The sequence below is a fragment of the Peromyscus leucopus genome, chromosome X, assembly GCF_004664715.2.
Source record: "Peromyscus leucopus breed LL Stock chromosome X, UCI_PerLeu_2.1, whole genome shotgun sequence".
Classification (NCBI taxonomy): domain Eukaryota; kingdom Metazoa; phylum Chordata; class Mammalia; order Rodentia; family Cricetidae; genus Peromyscus; species Peromyscus leucopus.
Window position 1 is genome coordinate 94,913,944 of NC_051083.1, and position 22,572 is coordinate 94,936,515.

At 36.4% G+C, this 22,572-nt stretch overlaps 1 protein-coding gene across 5 annotated transcripts in view; it reads left to right on the plus strand.

Moving 5' to 3' along the window:
* Col4a5 (collagen type IV alpha 5 chain) overlaps positions 1–11,323 on the plus strand; it is a 201,646-nt gene extending 190,323 nt beyond the window's left edge. For all 5 annotated transcript variants that reach the window (XM_028876974.2, XM_028876973.2, XM_037199406.1 and 2 more), the window contains 7 exons: positions 2,073–2,201; positions 2,468–2,566; positions 4,575–4,787; positions 6,317–6,494; positions 8,371–8,485; positions 8,895–9,067; positions 10,110–11,323. In XM_028876974.2, coding sequence (XP_028732807.1) covers positions 2,073–2,201; positions 2,468–2,566; positions 4,575–4,787; positions 6,317–6,494; positions 8,371–8,485; positions 8,895–9,067; positions 10,110–10,191 — 989 coding nt within the window. In that variant the 3' untranslated portion in view covers positions 10,192–11,323. The remainder of the gene's footprint in view (positions 1–2,072; positions 2,202–2,467; positions 2,567–4,574; positions 4,788–6,316; positions 6,495–8,370; positions 8,486–8,894; positions 9,068–10,109) is intronic.
* Positions 11,324–22,572: the final 11,249 nt, after the last annotated feature.

The following is a 22,572-nucleotide window of genomic DNA, read 5'->3' on the forward strand; positions in this document are numbered from 1 at the left end:
ATCAGAATAATAGTAGTATATTCTCCCCTGGAGCCTATGACCTGTCTAGCCATAGATTCTGGCCCAATAATGGTGCCAGTATAGGATTCAGCTTGTGAAGTGACACTTAAATTCAATGAGAAAGTGTTTGATTACCCCCATGATGTCTATGTCACTATTACACCAGTGAGCATGTTGTGCTAGACCATTCATTATTGTAGATGATAAGGTTCTCAGGTGGTATGATTTATGGCTACTTTTCTCCTCTGTTAACATGCCTAACCCCATACAACAGTAGGAAAGCTGACCAGTAGAGATGAAGCTTCCAGGCCAGTACTAAGTTTGATTTCTGAAAATTCATTGACTCAAGTCTATGGTGTCTTCAGCAATGGGGCCTTACCATCAAGTTTTGGGTAACCAAGAGCAGATAATGTCTAGGGTGGTCTATGGGACCTCACTGGCCAACAACTTCAAAAGAAGTAACTTATTCCTGGCACTGGACATTTCATTTGTTAGCCTTGTAGCTCTGTTACTGAGTAACTTTTTAACTTTTGTATGTATATATGTGGAAATTTCTTCAATACTAGGTTTCCATATGACACTTTCAAAAGTTTTTAAATGGTATTTGTCCATCCCATTGTCCCTCCTCTACCTTGCCCTCCCTTTCCCCACCTCAATTTAATATTTACTGTTCCTTTTATTCCCATTTAACACTTAATAACAGTGTTTTCTATCTTTCCTTCTCAGAAATCCCCTCTCCATGATCCCTTAGTACTTTCTTGACCTCTATGAGTATTCCAAATGAATCACACTTATCTGATGACTCAAAGCTAACATACACAAATTAGAGTAAACATGATGTTTGTCTTTCTGGTTATGGGTTACTACTCAGAATTATTGTTTCCAGCCTCATTCATTTACCTGCAAGTTTCATGTTATAATTTTTCTTAATATTTGAATTACATTTCACTGTATAAATATACCACATTTTCATTATCCATTCATCAGTTGATTAATATCTAGGCTGTCTTCATTTCCTAGCTATTGTGAAGAGAGCAGCAATAGACATTGAGTAGATATCCCCTTTGGTTATGTACTCATGAGTGATAAAGCTGGATCATATGTAGATATTTTTCTAGCTTTCTAAAGAACCTCCACACTGATTTCCACAGTGACTACACAAGGATGTATTCCTACCATCAGTGAACAAATGTTCCTCTTTTCCCACATCCATGCCAGCATTTGTCATTTTTTGTTTTGTGTTGTTCTTTGGATGTTTATGTGTATGTGTTTGTGTGTGTTGTATAGGTGTGTATATGTTTTGTTTGTATTCTAGACATTCTGACTAGGTAAGTAGTTTTAATTTGCATTTCCCTGATGGCTAAAGATATTAATCATTTTTAAAAAAATTATTCTTAGCCATTTGTAACCTGTGTTTAGTGCATATATGGTTAAGTTTGCAATGTCCTGTTGTTGGATTTTTCTTTTAATGAGTATAAAGTTTTCCTCCTTACCTCTTCTGATTAGTTTTGGTTTTAAATCTATTTCATCAGATATCAGAATAGCTATACTATGTTTATGTTTTAGACTCATTTTATTATAATACCTTTTCCCATCTCTAAGATGGTATCTATCATTAGTCATTGGGTATGTTTCTTGGAAGTAACAAAAAAGACAGATCTTCTTTTCTGATCCAGTCTGTTAATCTGTGCCACTTTACTGAAGAGTTGAGAACAGAGTTGGGTGGATAGAACTGGCAGCTGGAACTAGGCTGTCTGCCTAGAGATGAGGGGGGCAGGGGTTATCAGCATGGGAGGATGGAGTTGCTGTGTGAGTCTGGAGTGTCCTTGCTGATGAGGACTCCTGGAAGGTAGGCCAGAAGGCTGACATGGGCTAGTTTTGATTTTCTTGATTAAATAATTACAGTTTCCCCAAATAAACTTCTGTTTAATGTGACAGCAGTTGCAGCAGTTAAATATTTTTCGCTTGTTTGTTTGTCATACAAATACATCTTTTGACCATAGACCAATTTCACATCTGTTTCTTCTGACAGTTCTCTTCACCATCTTCACATTTGTGGCTTTGCTTCTTAGGTCCTCCCGGGTTACCTGGTCCTTCAGGACAGAGCATTATAATCAAAGGAGATGCTGGTCCTCCAGGGGTTCCTGGCCAACCTGGATTGAAAGGTCCACCAGGACTTCCAGGCCCTCAAGGCTTACCAGGTACCTTGGTGGATCACTGTTTAAGACATATCTATTTGAGAACATTCCCTTAATCTGCTTCTTACATGTTAAAAGTTTGTCTCTGCCAATAATAGTCTCAGCTAGAAATGGAGTACCAGTCCACCACAGGTCTCACTTCTCTTCTTGAAAATGTTAAAATCTCACGTGCAACCATCATTTAGGCCCAACCATATTTCTTTGAACTCCTCTGGGGATGCTAATTTACAAGACTTGATTGTGTTAAACATCCATTTCTTTTCCTGTAGGTCCAATTGGCCCTCCAGGAGATCCAGGGCGCAATGGACTCCCAGGCTTTGACGGTGCAGGCGGGCGCAAAGGAGACCCAGGTCTGCCAGGACAGCCAGGTAAAATGATTAAAACAGTGCTGCTGGTTTTAAGGTTTATGTTTTCAAGACCTCTGGATGTGGGGCTGTACTTGGATCTGTGAGAACTTCTTATTGAGATAGCAGAACTAGCTGTCACATTCGGAGCTGGGGAAAAATAGGAAGGCACATCCAAGGAGATGTACTATACCAGACAAGCATAAAAATGTTGCTTTGCTTTTGCTTGTATATAAAGCACTAGAAATCCAAGATATTCTTCCAGGTACTCAAAATAGTTACTAGTTCAACTATTTTTATTTATTTTATTTTATTGTAGCAGGGGTTTAAACCTAGGGCTTGAGTGTACTGGGCAGGTTACTATTGAGACAGCTCTACTCAGCTAATTTTCAGTGTGTTTATTTAAATCCCTTAACTATCTTAGAACAATTTTTAAATCTTTCTTCATGTTATAATATTACAGAAAACAATTTTCCCATAAATGCAGTAAATTAAACAATCACCATAGAACTTTGAAGATCATGGTGAAGTCTCATGCTGAGAAGATATATTAATATACAGATTTTAAAGTCAGTAATTTGTAGATGCTCTTTACAATATTGACCTTGGAGCAGGCCAATGGTAACACACACCTTTAATTCCAGCACTCAGGAGGCAGAGTGAGCTCTGAGTTCAAGTCCAGCCTGATCTACAAAATGAGTTCCAGGAGAGCCAGAGCTGCACAGAGAAACCCTGTCTTAAACAAATAAACAAACAAAAACCAATATTGACTTTGGTATCTACTAAAGTTTACTTCCTCTTGTTTTGTGTTTTGACTCAATATGTCACTATATAATGATGGTTGGCTCAGTCCTTACAATGCAGCCTGGGTTTGCCTAGAATTCATGGCAAACTTCTTACTTCAGCCTCCTGAGGACTGAGACTCAGGTCCCTAAATTTCTATCTGGAGTTAACCTACTTCCAAAAAGTATTTGATTAAACTTGTAAAAAAAAATACTAATATGATTGCACACACCTTTAATCCCAGCACTAGGGACACAGAGGAAGGAAGATCTCTATGAGTTTGTGGCTAGCCTGGATCTATAGAGTGAGTTCCAGGACAGCCAGGACTGTTACACAGAGAAACCCTGTCTTGAAAACAACAACAAAAAAAGTAGGAAGATTATAAACTCAATAGATTGCTAATATGTTAATAACTCTAGTTTATATATATATATATATATATATGTACATATACACACACACATATATATGTATAAAACAAGGTAATATAAACACAAAGAATGTGTGTTAGGAAAAAGTATCATTGGTGACAATACAAAGTAATGGTACATGTGGGCCTTTGTAGAGCCAACACTGCCAATTCAGTAACTTTGTATTTCCAGAGAATGAACAAATTAGTGACATTTTTATCTCAGACATTGCTATGAAGTGTCCTAAAAGCAAAAATCAGCACACACTGTGGTTAATGGCCTAGATATAATAACTTTTAAATAAGTTCATGCAAAGAAGATCCAGTGGTATGTTAAAATGATGCATTTTGAAGGCTTCTTAAGAATGTTACCTATTTTCTAAGCAAGTATTCTTCAGAACAATTCTCCAGATGTATTGAAGGGAAAATGGTTCAGCACTGAAGCTAGCAAAACTACAGAAACCATACCCTTCTTTTCCTGTTGATAAACAAAACAGCTGGCTGAAATTTGGTCATAAGATTCAAACTCCCTTAGTATATCAACAGAATAGATAATATACCGTAGGCATCACTTCTCCCTACCTAAAACTTTATTCTTCTAGAATTTTAATGATTCATGTCTTCAGCCAATGCCAGGAGGAAATAAATGCAATCTCTTTGAGGGCAAAGAAAATAATCTCATTTGTTTCTCTGCCCATTATACATGGCAATGCTTTTATCGATACTATATAAATATTGAATAAATTAACTAATCAAATTAAGTCATTATGCTTTCTTAATAGCCACAATAGTGGCTTAGAGCTTACTTAATCTTGTACACTAATGATTTCATACAAATAGGTACCCGTGGATTGGATGGTCCCCCAGGACCCGATGGATTGCAAGGACCTCCAGGTCCCCCTGGAACCATCTCAGTTGCCCATGGATTCCTCATCACACGCCACAGCCAAACAACAGATGCACCACAATGCCCACAGGGAACAGTCCATATCTATGAAGGCTTTTCTCTCTTATATGTACAAGGAAATAAAAGAGCCCATGGTCAAGACTTGGGTAAGACAGTTGGCATTGAATTTCTTTCTATGCATTTTGTATTTATTTTTAAAATATGGCCTAGAGTGACCTTAGACAAAGTGCATAACTCTGTTCTTTGGAGCTTTCAAATTGAAGAGCATGTCAAGGCCAACTAACTATAGTCACTTTCAATGAGTTTTTTTTTTTAATTTTTATTTTATTATTAAGAAATGTTCTGTTCATTTTACATACCAAACACAGATGCCCCTCTCTTCCTTCCTCTTGACCCCAAGCTCTCCCCCCCAACCCACCCCCCATTCCCACCTCCTCCAAGGCAAGGTCTTTCATGGGGGGTCAGCAGAGCCTGGTACATTCAATTGAGGCAGATCCAAGCCCCTCCTCCCTGCACGAAGGATGCGCAATTTTAAGTTCAAATTAAAATCATTGTCGCTAGTACAAGGTATCATTTTTGGTTTAAGGCAAGATGACTTCAAAGGGACCATGTTTCCTTTTATTTAGCTTAGAATGAAAGCAGTTGTCCTGAGCTCTATACAGTATAGCAGCTACTTCATTACACAGCCTGGTCTACAGAGTGAGTTCCACAACAGCCAGGGTTGTACAGAGAAACTCTATCTCTAAAAAACAAAAAAGGGGAGGGGGAGACAAATAAAGTATTTATTTTGTCCCATAGTGTCATAGTTTCACTCCATGGTCAGCTAGTGTCACTGTTTAGCCTTAAGGATTCAAAACATCATGGTGGAAGGGTATTGAAGAGCAGATATGCTCATTTCATAGTGATTAAGAAGTAGAAAAATGAAAGCCTGTGCTAGTGTGCTTTTCTTCTTTCCCTATCTCTTTTTTCCCCTTCTTTATCCCCAGCCTATTGGATGGCATCGTCCATATTCCAGAAGGGCTTTCCTTTATCAGGAAACGCTGGCACACCTAGAGGTGTGTTTTGCTAACTTTGTAGGTATGAGGGATGTCTCACGGCACTGAAGTGGGAATCTAGATTACACATCAATTGGACTTTGACTATCCTTTTCTTTGTTCTTCCTGCAATTGTTCCTTCTTCTTTCACGTTTGTTTCTTTCACTTTTGGTTTATCTCTAGACCTGTCTGTAGTTGGTTAGCATTGTTATTAATATTATTAATACACTTGAAGAGATTGCTAGCCCACACAAGATACATACTGAACATATTTTAGAAAAAAGGGCAGCATGGAATATGACATTGGTAGAGGCTGCACAGATTTGGTGTGTGTCTTTTATGTGTACTCAAAAATGTATAGACGTTCTTCAATAAACACCATTGTTTGTAGGATCCATAACCAATTTAAAAATAACACTGTGGAATATGTAATTATCTATAACAAAAAACTGCATACATTGTAAAATACGTTTTGATTTTATAAAGGATAACATGAGTGAATTCTAGGATTTCAAAAAACCATGATTTTTAATCTAAGGAATATGCACCAATTTCATTATGAAGCATTGTTTTTTATGATTTAAGGAAAAACTAGACATCATAATGTATCCCTTCATGTTTTTCTTTTCAATTCTTCCTAGGAACCGCCGGCAGCTGCCTTCGTCGATTCAGTACCATGCCTTTCATGTTCTGCAACATTAACAATGTTTGTAACTTTGCTTCAAGAAATGACTATTCTTACTGGCTTTCCACCCCAGAGCCCATGCCAATGAGTATGGAACCCCTAAAGGGCCAAAGCATCCAGCCATTCATTAGTCGGTGAGGCACTGGTTTAGCTTTGACTTTTACCAATTCCAGCTTAGTTTAGCTAGTAAGAAATGAGTCTAAAATGGATAATCAATGCTGTTCATCCCAAGTTATATACAAGAGTGATTTTTAATAACCTAGTATTTAGTTTGAACTATGTTTCTTGAAGAACAACTTTTGACCAGGTCTTACGACAAACAATTTAATATAAAGAGAACTCAGTCTAGTCATGAGGCAAATATATTTGTGTATATTTGTGCAAATTTGTACTAATGTGGTGTATACCCAGCTTAGGCTAGTTGCTACAAAAGATCAAATAAAACATTTGGCAAAAGTATAGAGGAAAGGATGTTTAATTCTAACAGGAGAAATCTGAGGATATGTATCTCAAAGAAATGTTTTGTACTGATCTGTCTTTGATATATTGGAAAACAACTAGATACACATGTAGTTGTAAAGGAAAGTCATAGTAGGAGAGAAAAATGAGAATGGATAATAGATAAATGTCTTACGAATTTAGTATTTCAAGTTTCCATAAAAAGAAGAGATTAGAAAGTTATCTTGAGCACAGATATTAGAATGCTTTAACCGCCAAATTATAGTTTGGAATTTATTTGGTATATTATAATGAGCAGCACTACCACCCCTCAAAAATATTAAGATAAAGTTTAGGGAAGATTAAGGCACTATCATTATACTTGAATTACGTAGGGATGGCCCTTGGGTAGAGTTATGTTATACTAAATAGCTATTGTTCCGATGTGACTGGATTATATCTCACAGGGAGAGACACATATCACATTATTATGATAAACAGAAATTGGGAGTTGAAGTAATACATAAGATTTGGCACTCCCTTAAAGTAACCAATCAAGGCTGGTCCCATTAACAGAGATTTCTTGGGGGTTTTCCACATTGGAACAGTAACTTAAATCAATCTCTTGAGAATATTGGATAGTGCTACTTTTATTGTGATCATGATACAGGGTTCTAGTAACTAAGTCCAATTTCTTTGTCATTGAATACAAAGATGCAACCTAATTTGGCTTGATTAGTAAATTCGTAGTTCCTTTGGCCATATATTTACCTAAATCTGTGTGTGTGTTGTGGGTGGAGGAGCATAGCAATGCATGCAAATGTGTAGGGGAGAATTTTTTTTCAGTCTCAAATTTGTGGAGTAAAAGTTTCCATAATATATTATGTATTATGCAGATAAATTTTGCTAAATCAACCTGCATCATATTTCAAGATGTTCCCTCATGCTCTTTATTAAAATTTAGATATATGCAGCGATATTTATTCTATGGCTGTTTTTACTTATTTTATAGTTTTCAACCACATCTCTCCTACTTCCTGGGTACCTCCCCAGCCATTCTGGGTCTGTTGTACTTACCCAAATATGGCCAAATATTCAATAAATGTCTTTTGGAGGAAGGATACTGGGTGGAGATTGAGAAAATATCTGCTTCTTGTCTTTTCCAGTTTACTAGACATTGTTCTTACCACAGTCATAGCATTATTAAGTGTCTACATCCAGTTGGGCACTTTGACAGCAAGTATGTAGAGCACAGTAAGCCAAACTCCTACAACAATTACAGCATTGCTACACAAGTCTGTAGCAAATTTATGTCATAATGGAAAATGAAAATGCAATAGTTGTAATACTACAATGTCTTGAAAAAAGGCTTGCAATTTTTGCTTATAAATGTATGATGCATGTGGAAGAGAGTTCTTATGCAAAAATGATATTCAAAGTGCATTTTTCTCCTCTTCTGATCATTGGGGACACAGTCAAGGGCCTCTATAATATGAAGGCTTCTGAAGAGTGATTATTGTTTCCTACATATTCACTCTGTAAATCATATTCTCTCTCCATTTCCTTTACCAGATGTGCAGTATGTGAGGCACCAGCTGTGGTAATTGCAGTTCACAGCCAGACTATTCAAATTCCACATTGTCCTCAGGGGTGGGACTCTCTGTGGATTGGTTATTCCTTCATGATGGTATGGAGCACCCATCCTTGCTTTTCTCCTCACAGTTGGCCTTCCATCATATATTTATTTCTCCCAACTTGAGACAGCTCAGTCACTTATGTAGTAATAAACTTGAAAACTAAATAGCCTTTGTCCAAGCACTGTATTCTCCCTCCCACGTTTTCTATAATACATTTTATGTATTATACATTTTTATATAAGTATGTATACTGTATATTATAATATAATACATAGATTATATATTTATGCCCATTGCTTTTATTGACTGCTCTTGATGTGGATACTGTTCTCTTACATTTAGTCCTAGCTTTTTTTTATTGCATTCTAATTAGTGGCCATATTAGGTATATATTATTGAATAATCACTAAAGTATTATAGCACATATATGTTGTGGAATATTTTCCTTATCTTTTTTAGCATACAAGTGCAGGAGCAGAAGGCTCGGGCCAAGCCTTAGCCTCTCCTGGTTCCTGTTTGGAAGAATTTCGTTCAGCTCCCTTCATCGAGTGTCATGGGCGGGGGACGTGCAACTATTATGCCAATTCATATAGCTTTTGGCTGGCCACAGTTGATATGTCAGACATGTTCAGGTGAGTTGCTTATGGCTTTAGTTCAGGCCTAGAGCCTTCTTCATTGATACTAGGGAAGAGAGAACCTATTCGTGGTGGGATATCCCTTGTAAACTTTAGGAATGTGTTCGACTTATTTCTTTAGTCTTAGCTTGTTCTGCATATCTACCTAACTTGTAATATAGAAACAAACCTTGCTAATGACAGGTAAGTGTGATTACAGGTATCTCAGTTTTACCTTTTCAATAACAAAGAAAGGTCAGGAGTTGGTTTACTAAAATGAGACCATTTCAAGGATTGAAACTATAATTTGTATTGTCTATCCCAACCTCACAATTCTCTTTCTAAGAATGTTTTCAGGGATTTCATCCCAAGTCTTTGAAGGAATAAAATAACACATAATATTTGTATTTCTGACTACCTCAATCTTTTGAAGTTTGTCTTTATTTTTATGTGCTGCTTCCTTCTTGATATTTATCATGTATTGATCATCGATTGTCTGAACTTCTCTCATCCTATGAATATTAGGAAAGGTATCACAAAAAACAACAGCAGAGAAACAAATATATGAAGATAAAATAGTGGGGAAAGCAGTCCCAGAAATACATGTGAAGATACAGAGAATGAAGTGTAGATGTATAGTGGAGTTTTATTCTGCCATGGAAAATTAAATTATGTATGAAACCAAGAACCCTGATTTCAAAATAAAATAAATTCAGACAATTACCCATATTTTCTGTCTCATTTCTGAATCCTGGATTTTAAACACACACACACACACACACACACACACACACACACACACACACACACACATCAGATAGATAAAGATAGATAGATAGATAGATAGATAGATAGATAGATAGATAGATAGATAGATAGATAGATGAATAGATAGATAGTTTTAAAAATAAAATAAATCATTAGGTCTCTGGGAAAGCTGCTTACCAGAAAGAGAATGTCTTAGATGTTAATTCATGCCTGTAATAGAATTGAAATAGCAGAAGTGTATGGAATTGAAATCAGAAGAGTAAAGCTGATTGTTTCATTTTTTATTTCCTAGTAAACCTCAGTCAGAGACACTGAAAGCAGGAGACTTAAGGACACGTATTAGCCGATGTCAAGTATGCATGAAGAGGACATAACATGCTGAAGAATTTTTGAGTTTTTTAATGTGATTTTATATATATATATATAATTATTATATGTGATTCCCAGAATGCAATGTCTCCCTTACTCTCCCCAACTTCACCACTGCTGCCACCAATGGTGCTACTACACTCTATGACAAAGAGAGCATGCTGACTAGTAACCACGGAGATTCAGATGTACCTCAGCAATGTGCCAGAGCAAGGTCTTACTTCTTATGAAAGAAATGGGGAAGGAACTATACTTTTGGGGTCCAGAATAACATTCTTCAAGGATTATAAGATGAAGAAGCCTATATATTTTGCCCAGTTACTAAAATGGCACATTAAAAAATCAATGAAGGGAAGAATCATACTGAGTCAAATTAAAGACTGCTCTTTGAGGAAGAATTCTTTTTCATGGTGCTACTAATCCTACTGTACCCCAGGTTTTTGATAGAAAGGTGTTAATCTTATTTTGCTCTGTAAGTAAAGAATGTGTATATTCTGTAAACAACTTCTTAGTTCAAAATGTTGAGTCATTTAAATGTAATCTGATATAAACCCTTCCTTACCGAAAATGTATGAAAGCTTACACTGTAGACAGCAAGATTTTACATGGGGGAGAATTTATCCTTTCATTGACTTACTACTGAAAGCAAATTAATTGGGACTTTTATCCCCCAAGTTATTAACTGACTTTTAAAAAATACATCATTTAAGTGACTTTGATCAGAGTTTTAATGGTTTAATGTTGCATATCAAGTTATCATATCCAATGGAGCAATCCTTTTTTCTATATTTTCCAAGACACTCATGATCAGATGTCCCATCTTCAAATATTTATATCTTGTTTTTGCTTGTTCCCAACAATTTTGAGAAACAAAATTTACCCATAATAACTAAGGTTTCTTATTATCCTGGTGCTTCTCATGTAAGAATTATTCTCCTTCGGGCTCACTTGAGTAAGAAGACAATATTTGGTTAGTCTTCTCTCTTCAATTACAGAAAGCTAATGGGTTTTTAGAAACTTTATTTTAAACATTTTATTACGAATAGTCATAGGATATCTTATTTCTTTAACTGTCATCTTCTCACTGGGTGTTTTTTAATTCACCAATATCAACTTAATTAAAGTTATATGTTGTAATTATGGCTCATTGTCTCTCTATTCAGCATAAGTGTAAAAACATTCTCATTTATATTGCTACATCAAATGCTCCTTTCCCAGGCAATTTGTTTCTGTGTCTCTGATCATTCTGATTGCTGGCAGAAAATATACAGCAATGAAAACTTTTTCCCATGGGCAAAAATAAACTACTGGAAGATGCTCTACTGATAGCAAATTTCTTGACAGTGTTGTATTGATGGATAGTAAAGAACAAGTTTCTCTTTATGGAATAATTCATTAATAATGTTTAAAATAGATTAGTGAGTTAATATTTCTAATAATTAAGAATGAGCTACATCTAGCTCTCTAAAACAACCAAGGACCTGTTAAAAATAAAAGGACTTTTAAAGCCTTTATAATAAAGTTTGTGTGACAGCTGAAAATATAGCAACCAAAACAATTTCTTAAAATTTTAAATCCCAATATGAACCTATGGGCAATCTGAAGCTTAGAAAGTATGGTGACAAATTGTAGAATCTAAACAATAATAACTATTTTAGGTTTTATTTTCATGTAGACCAATGTAAAACACTGATGTGTAATTTTAGCTGAACTCCTATGTCCATTCCACAGATCATTTTTAACATGGCATACATCTGAATGTTGCTCCTTGAGTGGCAAGAGCAAATGTGAATTTTCAAGTCCTCACTCACATATGCCTGACTGAAATTTCACTTCAAACAAGAGCCTTTAACTTGTAGATTGTTGCATGTGCAGATAATATTTGTATTTCTTAAAGCCTCTACCTCTCTCCAGCCCTGTTGTATTGTTTGAGTACACAAACCCAACCCAGTAAAGCACTTTGATATTGTTGACCCTCCCTTGACACGGATTGTTCAAAAACTGTTATGAATCTAGCTATTCTAGGAATTACCTTTGAGGAGTATTACAGCCATCCAGAATGCATGGTTTTACCACTTGGGCCAACAGTGAATCAGTTGTTTTGCTAAATTAGCTCATTTTACTACCAAACATGTTTGTGTGCCAAATGTTTTTTTTAACCAGTTAATAAATTTATTTCATTATTAACCTGTTACATAAGAAACAACTCCAAACATTCTACTGCTAGATGGAAGACTTGTTCCATGGATACCTCTAACTTTTGGAAGACTAGATAGATGACAGAGACAGACAGACAGAGATTATAAGTGTGTCTGCCTTTCTTAGGTTGGCTTGATCTGCCATGTTGATGTAGTACTCATTGCTTCCAACAGAGTCTTTATTGGACAGTTTGTATTGGACAGTTGGTGCTTCCATAGTGTTTTTCCCTTCCAATGAAATTTGAAAACGACTTTCCAATTCTTATGGTACCAATGAGGTTCTTTGCATCAATTAGCGTGGCTAATTAAAAACTCACTGGCCAGTCCACACCATTACCAGGTTATACAGAAGTTAACACAAGATGGCACTGTTGCCTATAAAAATGTACCAGCATGTGTAAAGACTTGTTGAGCCCATTGTTGAAGATGGCAATGAGTTTGTATAAGCTCTTAGCCCATGTTTTAAGCTTCATGTGTTTCTTCATTGTCATAAAAATTGAAACCAGTAGAAAATAATTATAAGGGATGGGACAGTTTCTCAGTATGTGCATCCAAATTCAAAAGACATCTTCAATGTCAAAGGTTTCATTCTTAGCTTAATTAGAAGTTGGCTCTAACAGCACTTCCTTAGCCTCTCAACACACAAGTAAAGAAACCACTTTTGTTTGGCCAAGACTTCAGTTGGCTTTAGTAAGCAGAGAATCTCTTTTCTCAAGCTGGGCTATTTGGCCATGTTCACCCCTACGTAGCTTCAAAATAAACTGAATAGTATTTAAAAATTGAGTACCATTGTTGCTTTAAGTATAATATTTTGGGGGGTTTATTTGTTTTTAGAATTATGCATGGTTCTTTAAAGGTTGCTGTGGTGGAAATAACTCACATGTTGATACAGTGAAGGACTTGAACCCAGATAACCCTCCTCTAAAGTGTATGCTAACAAGCAGTCATTGGATGCTTATTGACCCTACCATACCACAACAAATAGTAATCCAGTATACACCCAACCAGAAGACATGTGGTTATCACGATGTGTGATAGGCAGAACAGACATGCTATTATGTCTTGGATTACAACTCCTCCTGACTGTAGTACAAATCTTGGGTATTTACCAACAGTAGATATCCATTCGGAAGAAGCTTGTTTGTCAACCTCTTCCTCGATACCTGAACAGACCCAAATCCCATTTCGGTAATCTTAGTTCTCTATTTCCCTGAGAAGACAGCTTGCCAAACACCTGAACCTACAGAAAAGCAAATAGGTGGTAGCATATCTTTTGTGCCCATTGTCATTATTCACCACTTCAGATTCACATCACATTCTTCACCCTGCTGTTTGCACATAGAGGATTCCCAAGCCCTCTGGCTTCTGGGCTCAATCAGCAGGATACTCAGGCAGGATAGTGAGGGGGCAGGGGAGTGACACTAGTGAGATTAGGGTATTTATTTTCATAGCTCCCTCTCTGTAGGGTCACTTCAGGTTGTTTTGTGTCCCTCAATAGAATGTCCTTATTTCTCTTGGAGAAACTTGTTCTTCTTATCTTCCTGTCTCATTCAAGTCATCCCCTTCTAATAATCCTTTGTGGTCTAGGTGTGGCTACAAGTTGGCTCTTGCTATTCTGATAGACATAGATTCATTAATTACTGTATTTTGCTAATTAAACTCTTGTCTAATTATTGTAAATGTGTTATCTCAGTACTATTGATAATGCGACTAATACAGCTCTGGTTCTAGTTTCCAAAATGTAGGGATGGTGCCTATTGATGGTAAATTGGGATTAATTTATAAAGCAAATATGTGTATGCATGATTAAGGATCTTTCAGTAGAATGGAAAGACAGTCTACCACCTAATTTAAAACCTGGCTTAGTACATTGTATTGGGAGCTTTGTTCCACATTTCATAGGGTGAAATGGGACAAAAATGTGTTCATTTTGGTGCAAAATTCTTTACTTTTCCCAAACATAGGATCTTTGAGCTATGCACTTGGTCTTCTTCCTTTGGCCATTTGGCTTGGATGGTCCTACTACAAATGCAAAACAAGCTCACTTGTCCCATGAGCAGACTAGTTTCTGAATACCAACATCTGATCTTTGAGAGCTCCACAGAGTCAATTCATGGTAATGCTACTTCCAAGAGAAAATCTGTCAAATTAGGTCTGCATGCCTGCAAGCCAATGAAATGGCCCAAATGTTACTAGCTGAGAAATGGGAAGTTTACTCATTCTAGCTTCAAGAACACCTGTCCTTCAGATCTGCTGCCCTCTAGGGTGCCACAGAAAATGCTTCCAGTAGAAAATGCAGAACTCCAACCTGAAATTGGAGGCCATGGGTTGTCTGAGACTACCCCTAATTTCAACCAGTGCCACACAGAACCTACCAAAAAATTAACATTCTTCATTTTCAAGTGAATTTTTTTTCCTTTCATTTTATCAGGGTCAATAAGGCATTTGCTATTGCCAGTTCTGCTTCATGGTCAACAAAATATTTGCTAATGCTACTTCTGCCATGAGACACAGTTGGAAGCCCAGATTTCAAATCTTCATGTCTTCCTTTGACACATTATTATGACCCTTGATCAGGCTCTCAGGAAAACTACCAATAATACTTCAATAGCCAACAGTGAGAGTAATGATTAATGTTAATCAGGTGTCATTAAAGTTTCATTCTTCCCATATCTCAATTGAGTCTTAGTAACTCTGGTGTATTCAAGTGATGCTAGCATGGTCTCCAACTTACAGATGTGTAAGATGAGCATTGGAGTGGTCAATTAAATTTCCCCAAATCTGAGACAAATTGCTAATTCATTTTCACTCAAAATTTCATTACCACCTTTATGCACTAAATTGTCCTATTTTACAAAATTCAGAATCCAGGGATGAAGATATTATTCAATCAGTATTCTTTTGCCTATCACATGCTAGACTTCAACATCATTGCATCGTTTGCCAATATCACACACAAACACACAACACATACACTAAATAAATAAATAAATAAATAAATAAATAAATAAATCACCAGAATGCTGAGTGTGATAGAAATTAATAAAAGTCTACTACAGGGATTTCTGCCCTGTGGAAAATGTGTGTTTGGGGAGTCTTGGTTCCCAAGTAAGAATGAATGTGTTTCCTGTCATCAATGCAGCACGGGAGACCCTTTCAAGTTATCCCTTGGAAACAGAGAGCTTGTAATGAGTCCACTCTGCCGTAGAGAAATCATGTTCATCCACTCTGTTTCCACAGATAAAGAAAACTTTGTGGCTCTGGCTTGATTCCCAGCTTGTGAACTTCCTTGAGGCTCTTGAATACCGATAAGCTCCCGGAGTTTGAATGTTCTGATTTGCAAACGCTCTATTGTTACTAGTGACCACATTAAGGACCACTTGTGTAATTCTGAAAACAGTTCTACTGACAAAGCAGAAACTATTCTTTAATTCCAACTGGAAAAGAAGTTTATTACATTTTATTGACACAGCGTACCCACAGAGAACCAACTTTATTTCCTTACCTGTAACTTAACTTAACCCTAACTTGTCTTCCTTGTTTGGTTCTGTTCAGCAGAAAATGAGACCAGGGATCAGATCAATGGAACAAGCCAAGTGAACCAGACAGTACGTAGTAGTCTATGAGATTAAAGAAGCCAAAAGGGTTCAAGAAAAACTGAGAATCTATGTCGAAGTAAAACTGTGGTTAGCTAATGATAATTAGGAAATAAATAAAACAGCATGGCTTTGAGGTTGCTGTCTGTAAAAATGTCCATATGTTGACAGTACTTTCCAAGGGGGCAGGTAGTGCATGCTTTCCCTTGTACCAGCAGCAATATAAAAAAGTCTCCCCGATGTAGCAGAAAGTGCTCTCAGTCCATATCCATTTTCACCAGTACTTCCTTCCCCAAAACCTACTTTCTTTTATCGTTTATAAGCAAGCAGAATATGTGGAGACATTTCTCTTTGCAGGTTTATCTAGTTTTGCTTTGTCTACTTGGAAAATCTTTTACTAGGTACATAAGTATGTTTTATTATTCTGTCCTCTTGATGAAATGATCTCTTTTCCAGTATGATGTTGGTAATGTGCCAAACAAAAATAAATATTTTGCAATAAAGTCTGCATGAAAACAATGTAGTCTCCCAGCTTTCTTTGTGTTAATATGAACCTGAGACACCTTTTCCCATTACTTTACTTTACACTCATTTCTGTATACTTAAAGTACACATACTAAGGGTGTGTATAGCTGGACAAAGTTATTTGTAGAACTAGACAATATTGTTATGGAGCTTCCATCTTTGTTGCTCAGACTGGCCTTTAACTAACAATCTTGCTGCCTCAGTTTCCCAAATACTAGCATTGCAGGTTTGTACCACAATGCCTGGCTTAATGAACTTTGCTATTGATCCAATTCGTATTTTGTTCACTTTTAATGCCTTGTTTTGTATTAAATATGTTTTCTGATTCCATTTTATCACTTTCATTACATATTAATTATCTTTCTTTCTTTAATCTCATGACTGTTCTGCAGTTTATAATATACATCTTTAACTTCTAACAGTTTATGTTCATATCATATAATAGCATCTCACGAATGTAAGAGCATTATGGGAACATACTTTCAATTTTCTGATCTTAAGCTTTACGTGGTTTTCATATACTATACTTTCTATATATTTCTTTTTTTTTTTTTTTTTTTTGGTTTTTCGAGACAGGGTTTCTCTGTGTAGCTTTGCGCCTTTCCTGGAACTCACTTGGTAGCCCAGGCTGGCCTTGAACTCACAGAGATCCGCCTGCCTCTGCCTCCCGAGTGCTGGGATTAAAGGCGTGCGCCACCACCGCCCGGCTCTATATATTTCTTATGCATTATAAGCCCACAGAGCATTGTCATATTGTTTTGCTTAAGTAGTATATCCTCTTGTCATATAGAACTCAAATTATATAGATATTATTTTAATTATTTAATAGTTTTACCATATTCTTAAGCTTCAATTATCATTACAATCTAATTCCAGAACATTTTGAACACCTGCCCAAAAATCTTCATGCCTATTAGCTATTATTGTTTCCCCAGCCCATTCTCCTTCAACTCTATGAACCCACTAATGTACATCTGTCTTTACAGATCTGTCTATCCCAGACATTTTATAGAGATACAATCATACACTATATGATCGTTTGACTTCCATAATTTACTGTCATGTGCTCAAAACTGCATCAGTGTTGTACCATGCAATAATAGTTCAATTCTTTGATCTTTACAATAAGTATTTTAAGAGAAATAATTTAAGCAGTGTTTACTACATTCACAAAGTTTCCCAATCACCATCTCTATCTACTTCCAAAACATTTTCCTAACCCCCCAAAATAACCACATATCCCTTAAGCAGTCGTAAGTCTTCTCTAAAGATCCCGATAGCCACTAATCTCCTTTCTGTTCCTATGGATTTACTAATTCTGGATGTTGCATATGAAGAGAGTCATACAATACTCGATCTTTCTCACCTGGTTTCTTGCATTTAGCATATGTTTTCATGCTTCATTCGCATTAGAGCATGTGCCAGCGCTTCATTCCTTTTTTGTGCTGCATAAGAATACATTGTGTGAGACAAGGGTCTAACTTCTTTTACATAAACTACCCAGTCATCCCAACTGCATTTGTTGAAAAGAACTTCTTCATCAAATTGTGTCCATGTCTATATAAAAATTTTACAGATTTTTCATTGCTACTGTTTAAGAATACAAGTCTCTTCTCTCTCTCTCATGTATTAACAATGTTTTTGAAACTTTAGTCAATACATTATTAGCTCTGGTAATATTTTCCTGAATTCCTTAAGGTCTTCTTTATGTAAGGTAGTATTATATGCAAACAGACCTAGTTTTATTTCTTCCTTTACAAATTTCATTCTTTTTATATATTTCCTTGATTGAATATTTATTACATCTATGTAGTTTCCATTTACTTGTGTCAATTTTGGCAGTTTATTTCCTCTGATTTAGCTTATTTTATCTAATGCATTTAATTGATTTGCATGCAATCTTTCATAGTGTTCTTCTGCAGCCATTGCTATTTCTTTAAGGTTAACATTTCCTTCATTGCTAATTTTAACAGGGGTGTATCAATTTTGTTGATTTTTCTCAAGAATCAACTTCCAGTTTTATTATTTCTCCCTGTTATCTACTGTCCACACCATTGGGTTCTTCTCTACATTTTACTATTTTCTTCTGCTTATTTTCAGTTTAGATTGTTTTTCGTTACTAATTCTTGGGTAAAGCTTAGGTTACTGATTGGAACTCTTTCTGCCTTTTCATCATTTCTTAAAGATTGATTTTTATTTATTTTATTTATTTGTTTTTGTATGTGTATGTATGGAAATATATACCACTTGTGTGCATGCCCACAGAGACCAAGGTAGGGTGTCAGATCTCCTGAAACTGTAGTTACAGGGGCTACAGCAATTGTGAGCCACCAGACCTGGGTGCTGGGAACTGAACTTAGGTCCTCTGAAGAGCAGCAAATGTTTTTAAGTATTAATGCATCTCTCTGTCCCATCTTTTTTTTTTTTTTCCTTAAGAATATGATCACCCGGACCACACTAGTGGAAACACGAGAACTGTGGACTGGTGGCTGTGGAGCCCCCATGGGTCTGGACTAGGCCCTCTGGACACCGAAGATGGTTATTTGGCTCGAACTGCTGGGGCGGGGTGCACCCAGGCAGGGGATCTGGATCTGTCCCTGGTGCATGGGCAGGCTTCTGGGAATCTGGTGCCTGTGGTATGATGCCTTGCACAGCCTTAGTGCAGTGGGAAGGGCTTGGACCTACCTAGACTCAGTGACTTGGGCTCTGCTAACTCCCCATGGGACACCTCGATTTGGGGGATGTGGAGATGTGGGGTGGCTTGGGAAAGAGTGCTGGGGATGGGAAGAGGGAGGAGGGAGGGTCTGTGGATAGCATGAAGAGTGAGTAGAAAATTTCTTAATAAAGAAAAATAAAATTTAAAAAAATAAAATAAATATTTGGAAAGTGGGAAAGCAAGAATATGATCACTCTGATACACACATGCAGATAGAGGACAATTTAAAGAATTCTGATCTCTCTACCATGTGGGCTGCAGGGGATGGAGTTCAAATCCTCAGGCTTGGCAGCAAGTGCTATTATCAGCTGAGCCATTATCTCATCTGCTCTTTCTGATTTTGAATATAAACATTTTTGCGAATAAAATTCCCTCTAAATGCTGTCTATCTATGCCCTGTAAGTATTGGTAGATTTCTATTTACTTTAAAGTGGCATCTTATTCTATTTTTTTCTCTCATTTTTTAAAAACATTCTTTGAGAATTTAGTCCAATATATTTTGATATATTCAGCCCCTTCCCCCAACTCATCCCAGATCCAATTTCCCTTCTCTAGCCCACCCAATTTTGCATCTTCTTTTTAAAAAACAAGTCTAATTTGTATTAACTATAGGTACTCCTGAATGTATGGTATTCCAATGGCAGAATAAGAGATGGTAGAGTGTTCACACTTAACCAGACATTTATATCCCAACCCTAGAACTCCAAACTTTCAGGGATCATTGCAGCAATATTGTAAGAGTGAGGTGGTGGATACTGAAATGCAGCTATTTCCAAGATACAGCTGGACAGTTACAACAACATGCACAAGACCCGTGCAAGCTCAAGTCAGACCAAATCCCAGCATGGAAAAGGGGCACAGAGTCCCACTTCTAAGAGAGGAGTTATTGAAAAAGCTGTTGAGAGATGGAGAGTCAGCTTTCTTTAAGGGTATGGCTCCTAGTAAGGCAATTTATTTTTTTATCCATTGGTTATTGCAGGAGGTGTTAGACACTTTCCACACTTTTGTGAATTTTCCATTATTCCATTCCAATACAGTTAGAGGATATACATTTTTTGATATTGAAGATTGAAAATGTTTGTGACTTGTTTTTATTAAGTAACATATGATGTCATTCAGAATATGTCCCAGGTACTCTTTGGAAAAATACGTCTTCTGTTGCTACTAAGAAAAGTATTCTATGAAAGTCTTTTAGGCAACAGATCAGTGGATTTTGTTTCTTGATCCATTCAATAATACATATACACACACATATATATGTGTGTGTATGTAATATATGTGTGTATGTAACAATGGCTAATGGGGGAAAAAGGTCATGAATTTGAAAAAGAGCAAGGATGGTTATATGAGAGGGCTTAGAGGTAGGAAAGTAAAGGGAAATAATGTTACATATAACAGCAAAAAATAAGTTTGTTTTTTTTTTTTTTACAAATCTGTTGAACCTAGTTTGAACACATTGTTGTTCAAATCCTCTGCTGTCTTTTTTTAAAGATTTTTTTTTTAAAATTTTATGTGAATGAGTGTTTTACCTGCATGTATCTGTGTATATCCCCCATGTCCCTGGTACCCTTGGGTGTCAGAAGGCGGCAATGGAACCCCTGGAAGTGGAGTTACAGGTGGTTATTAGCTGCCATGTGTGTGTTGGGAATTGAACCAGGGTCCTCTATATGTGCATTCAGTGCTCTTAACCACTGAGTACTCTCCAGCTTCTCTTCTATTTTCTTGTTGATCTCTTCCCAGTTGTTTTTCATCCATTACTGAAAGAGGAGCATTATGTTCTGCAATGCCTATTGTTGAATTGTATATTCATCACTTCAGTTCTAACATTTTATTTCATACATTTTGGGAATTTATACTTGCCTCTCTATATATAATTGTTACATTTTCTTATGGTTCAAAATATCTTTCAGTTTTTATAGTAGTAACTTTATCTCCAAAGTCTGGTGTAAGACAAATTTTAAAAGATCTTATTAATTAAAAACCCAGAGCCAGATTATTGGGGTGAAAACTGAGAGATCAGAGAAGCAGAAAAAAGCCAGCCACGTTCTTACTGCTAGGAAGTTCTCAGCCAAGAGAGAGCTACTTCCTGTATACTCACACCTATAAATCTTTCTGTGCCCTGCCATCTTACTTCCTCTTTCCACCCAGCTCTATCACTTCCTGTCTGTCTGTACAGACCTCCAGACCTCTTTGGTTAACTAGCACTGGAATTAAAGACATGTGTCACCATGCCTGGCTCTGTTCCCAGTGTGACCTTGAACTCATAGAGATCCAGATGAATCTCTGCCTCCCAAATGCCAGGATTAAAGGTGTATGCTACCAGTGCCTGGCCTCTATGTTTAATATAGTGGCTGGATTTTTCCTCTTATCTACATGCAAGCTTTATTTGTTAGAGCACAAATAAAATATCACCACAGTCTGGGCTATTTTATTAGTTTGTTTGTTTTTGTTTGTTTTGTTTCGTTTTTAGATTAACATACCACTTAGATCTCTTGGTGGCTTGAGTTCATGATTTACTTTCTACTGTAACTTAACTATTTCTGTGTGTGGTTGCCTGCAACTTCAAAGTCTCTCTGTTAGGCAACATACATTCAAATTATGTTTTTAATATACATTCTACCTTTAGAGTGAATTGTTCAAAACTCTCCAATGCAATGCAATTTTGGAAAAGGTAAAATTGGTAGCTGACCTTCTGCTTCCTCAATTCAGGAAATTTTCTTCAGTTCTCCCAGCCTGTCAAATGCAATGAGCCAGGATAGGCCCAGGGCTCTTCAAGTTTCTCATCTTTCTGAGATCCTAATCTTTTACTGTTCAAGCCCAACATTTTTTGCAAAGCATTGTTCCATGTTTTGTCTGCTTGTTGAGGTGCAAGGATAATTATTCTCTATCTTGGCCAGAGGTTGAAGTCTTTCTAAATCTTTTTCCCTCTCATGACTTAGAATGACTTTGTGCCAGCAAACAATGCATATTCCTTCCAACATTAGGTCAAAATCATTCCAGAGGACATCATTACTGTGTAACAACTTTAGCTTTTAGTGTCTTGTACTATAGATATTTGTGTTAATCTTTTATCTCAGTTACAACTTAACTTTTTCAATTGGAGTTTCAATTAAGACATTTTTTCTCATTAACTATATGTAACACAATGTATAGTTTCACTTTATTATCCATGTGGAAAGTAGAAATTTTTCTTTTAGATTTTTTTAAAAAATCATTTTTAAACTAGTATATAAAGTAATAGGTTTCATTATGACATTTCAAACATAAATGTTATTATACTTTGCTCTTATTCGTTTTTCTCCTCCACTGTACTCCCTCATCCCTCTGAATCTCCTCTTGTTAAACCTCTTT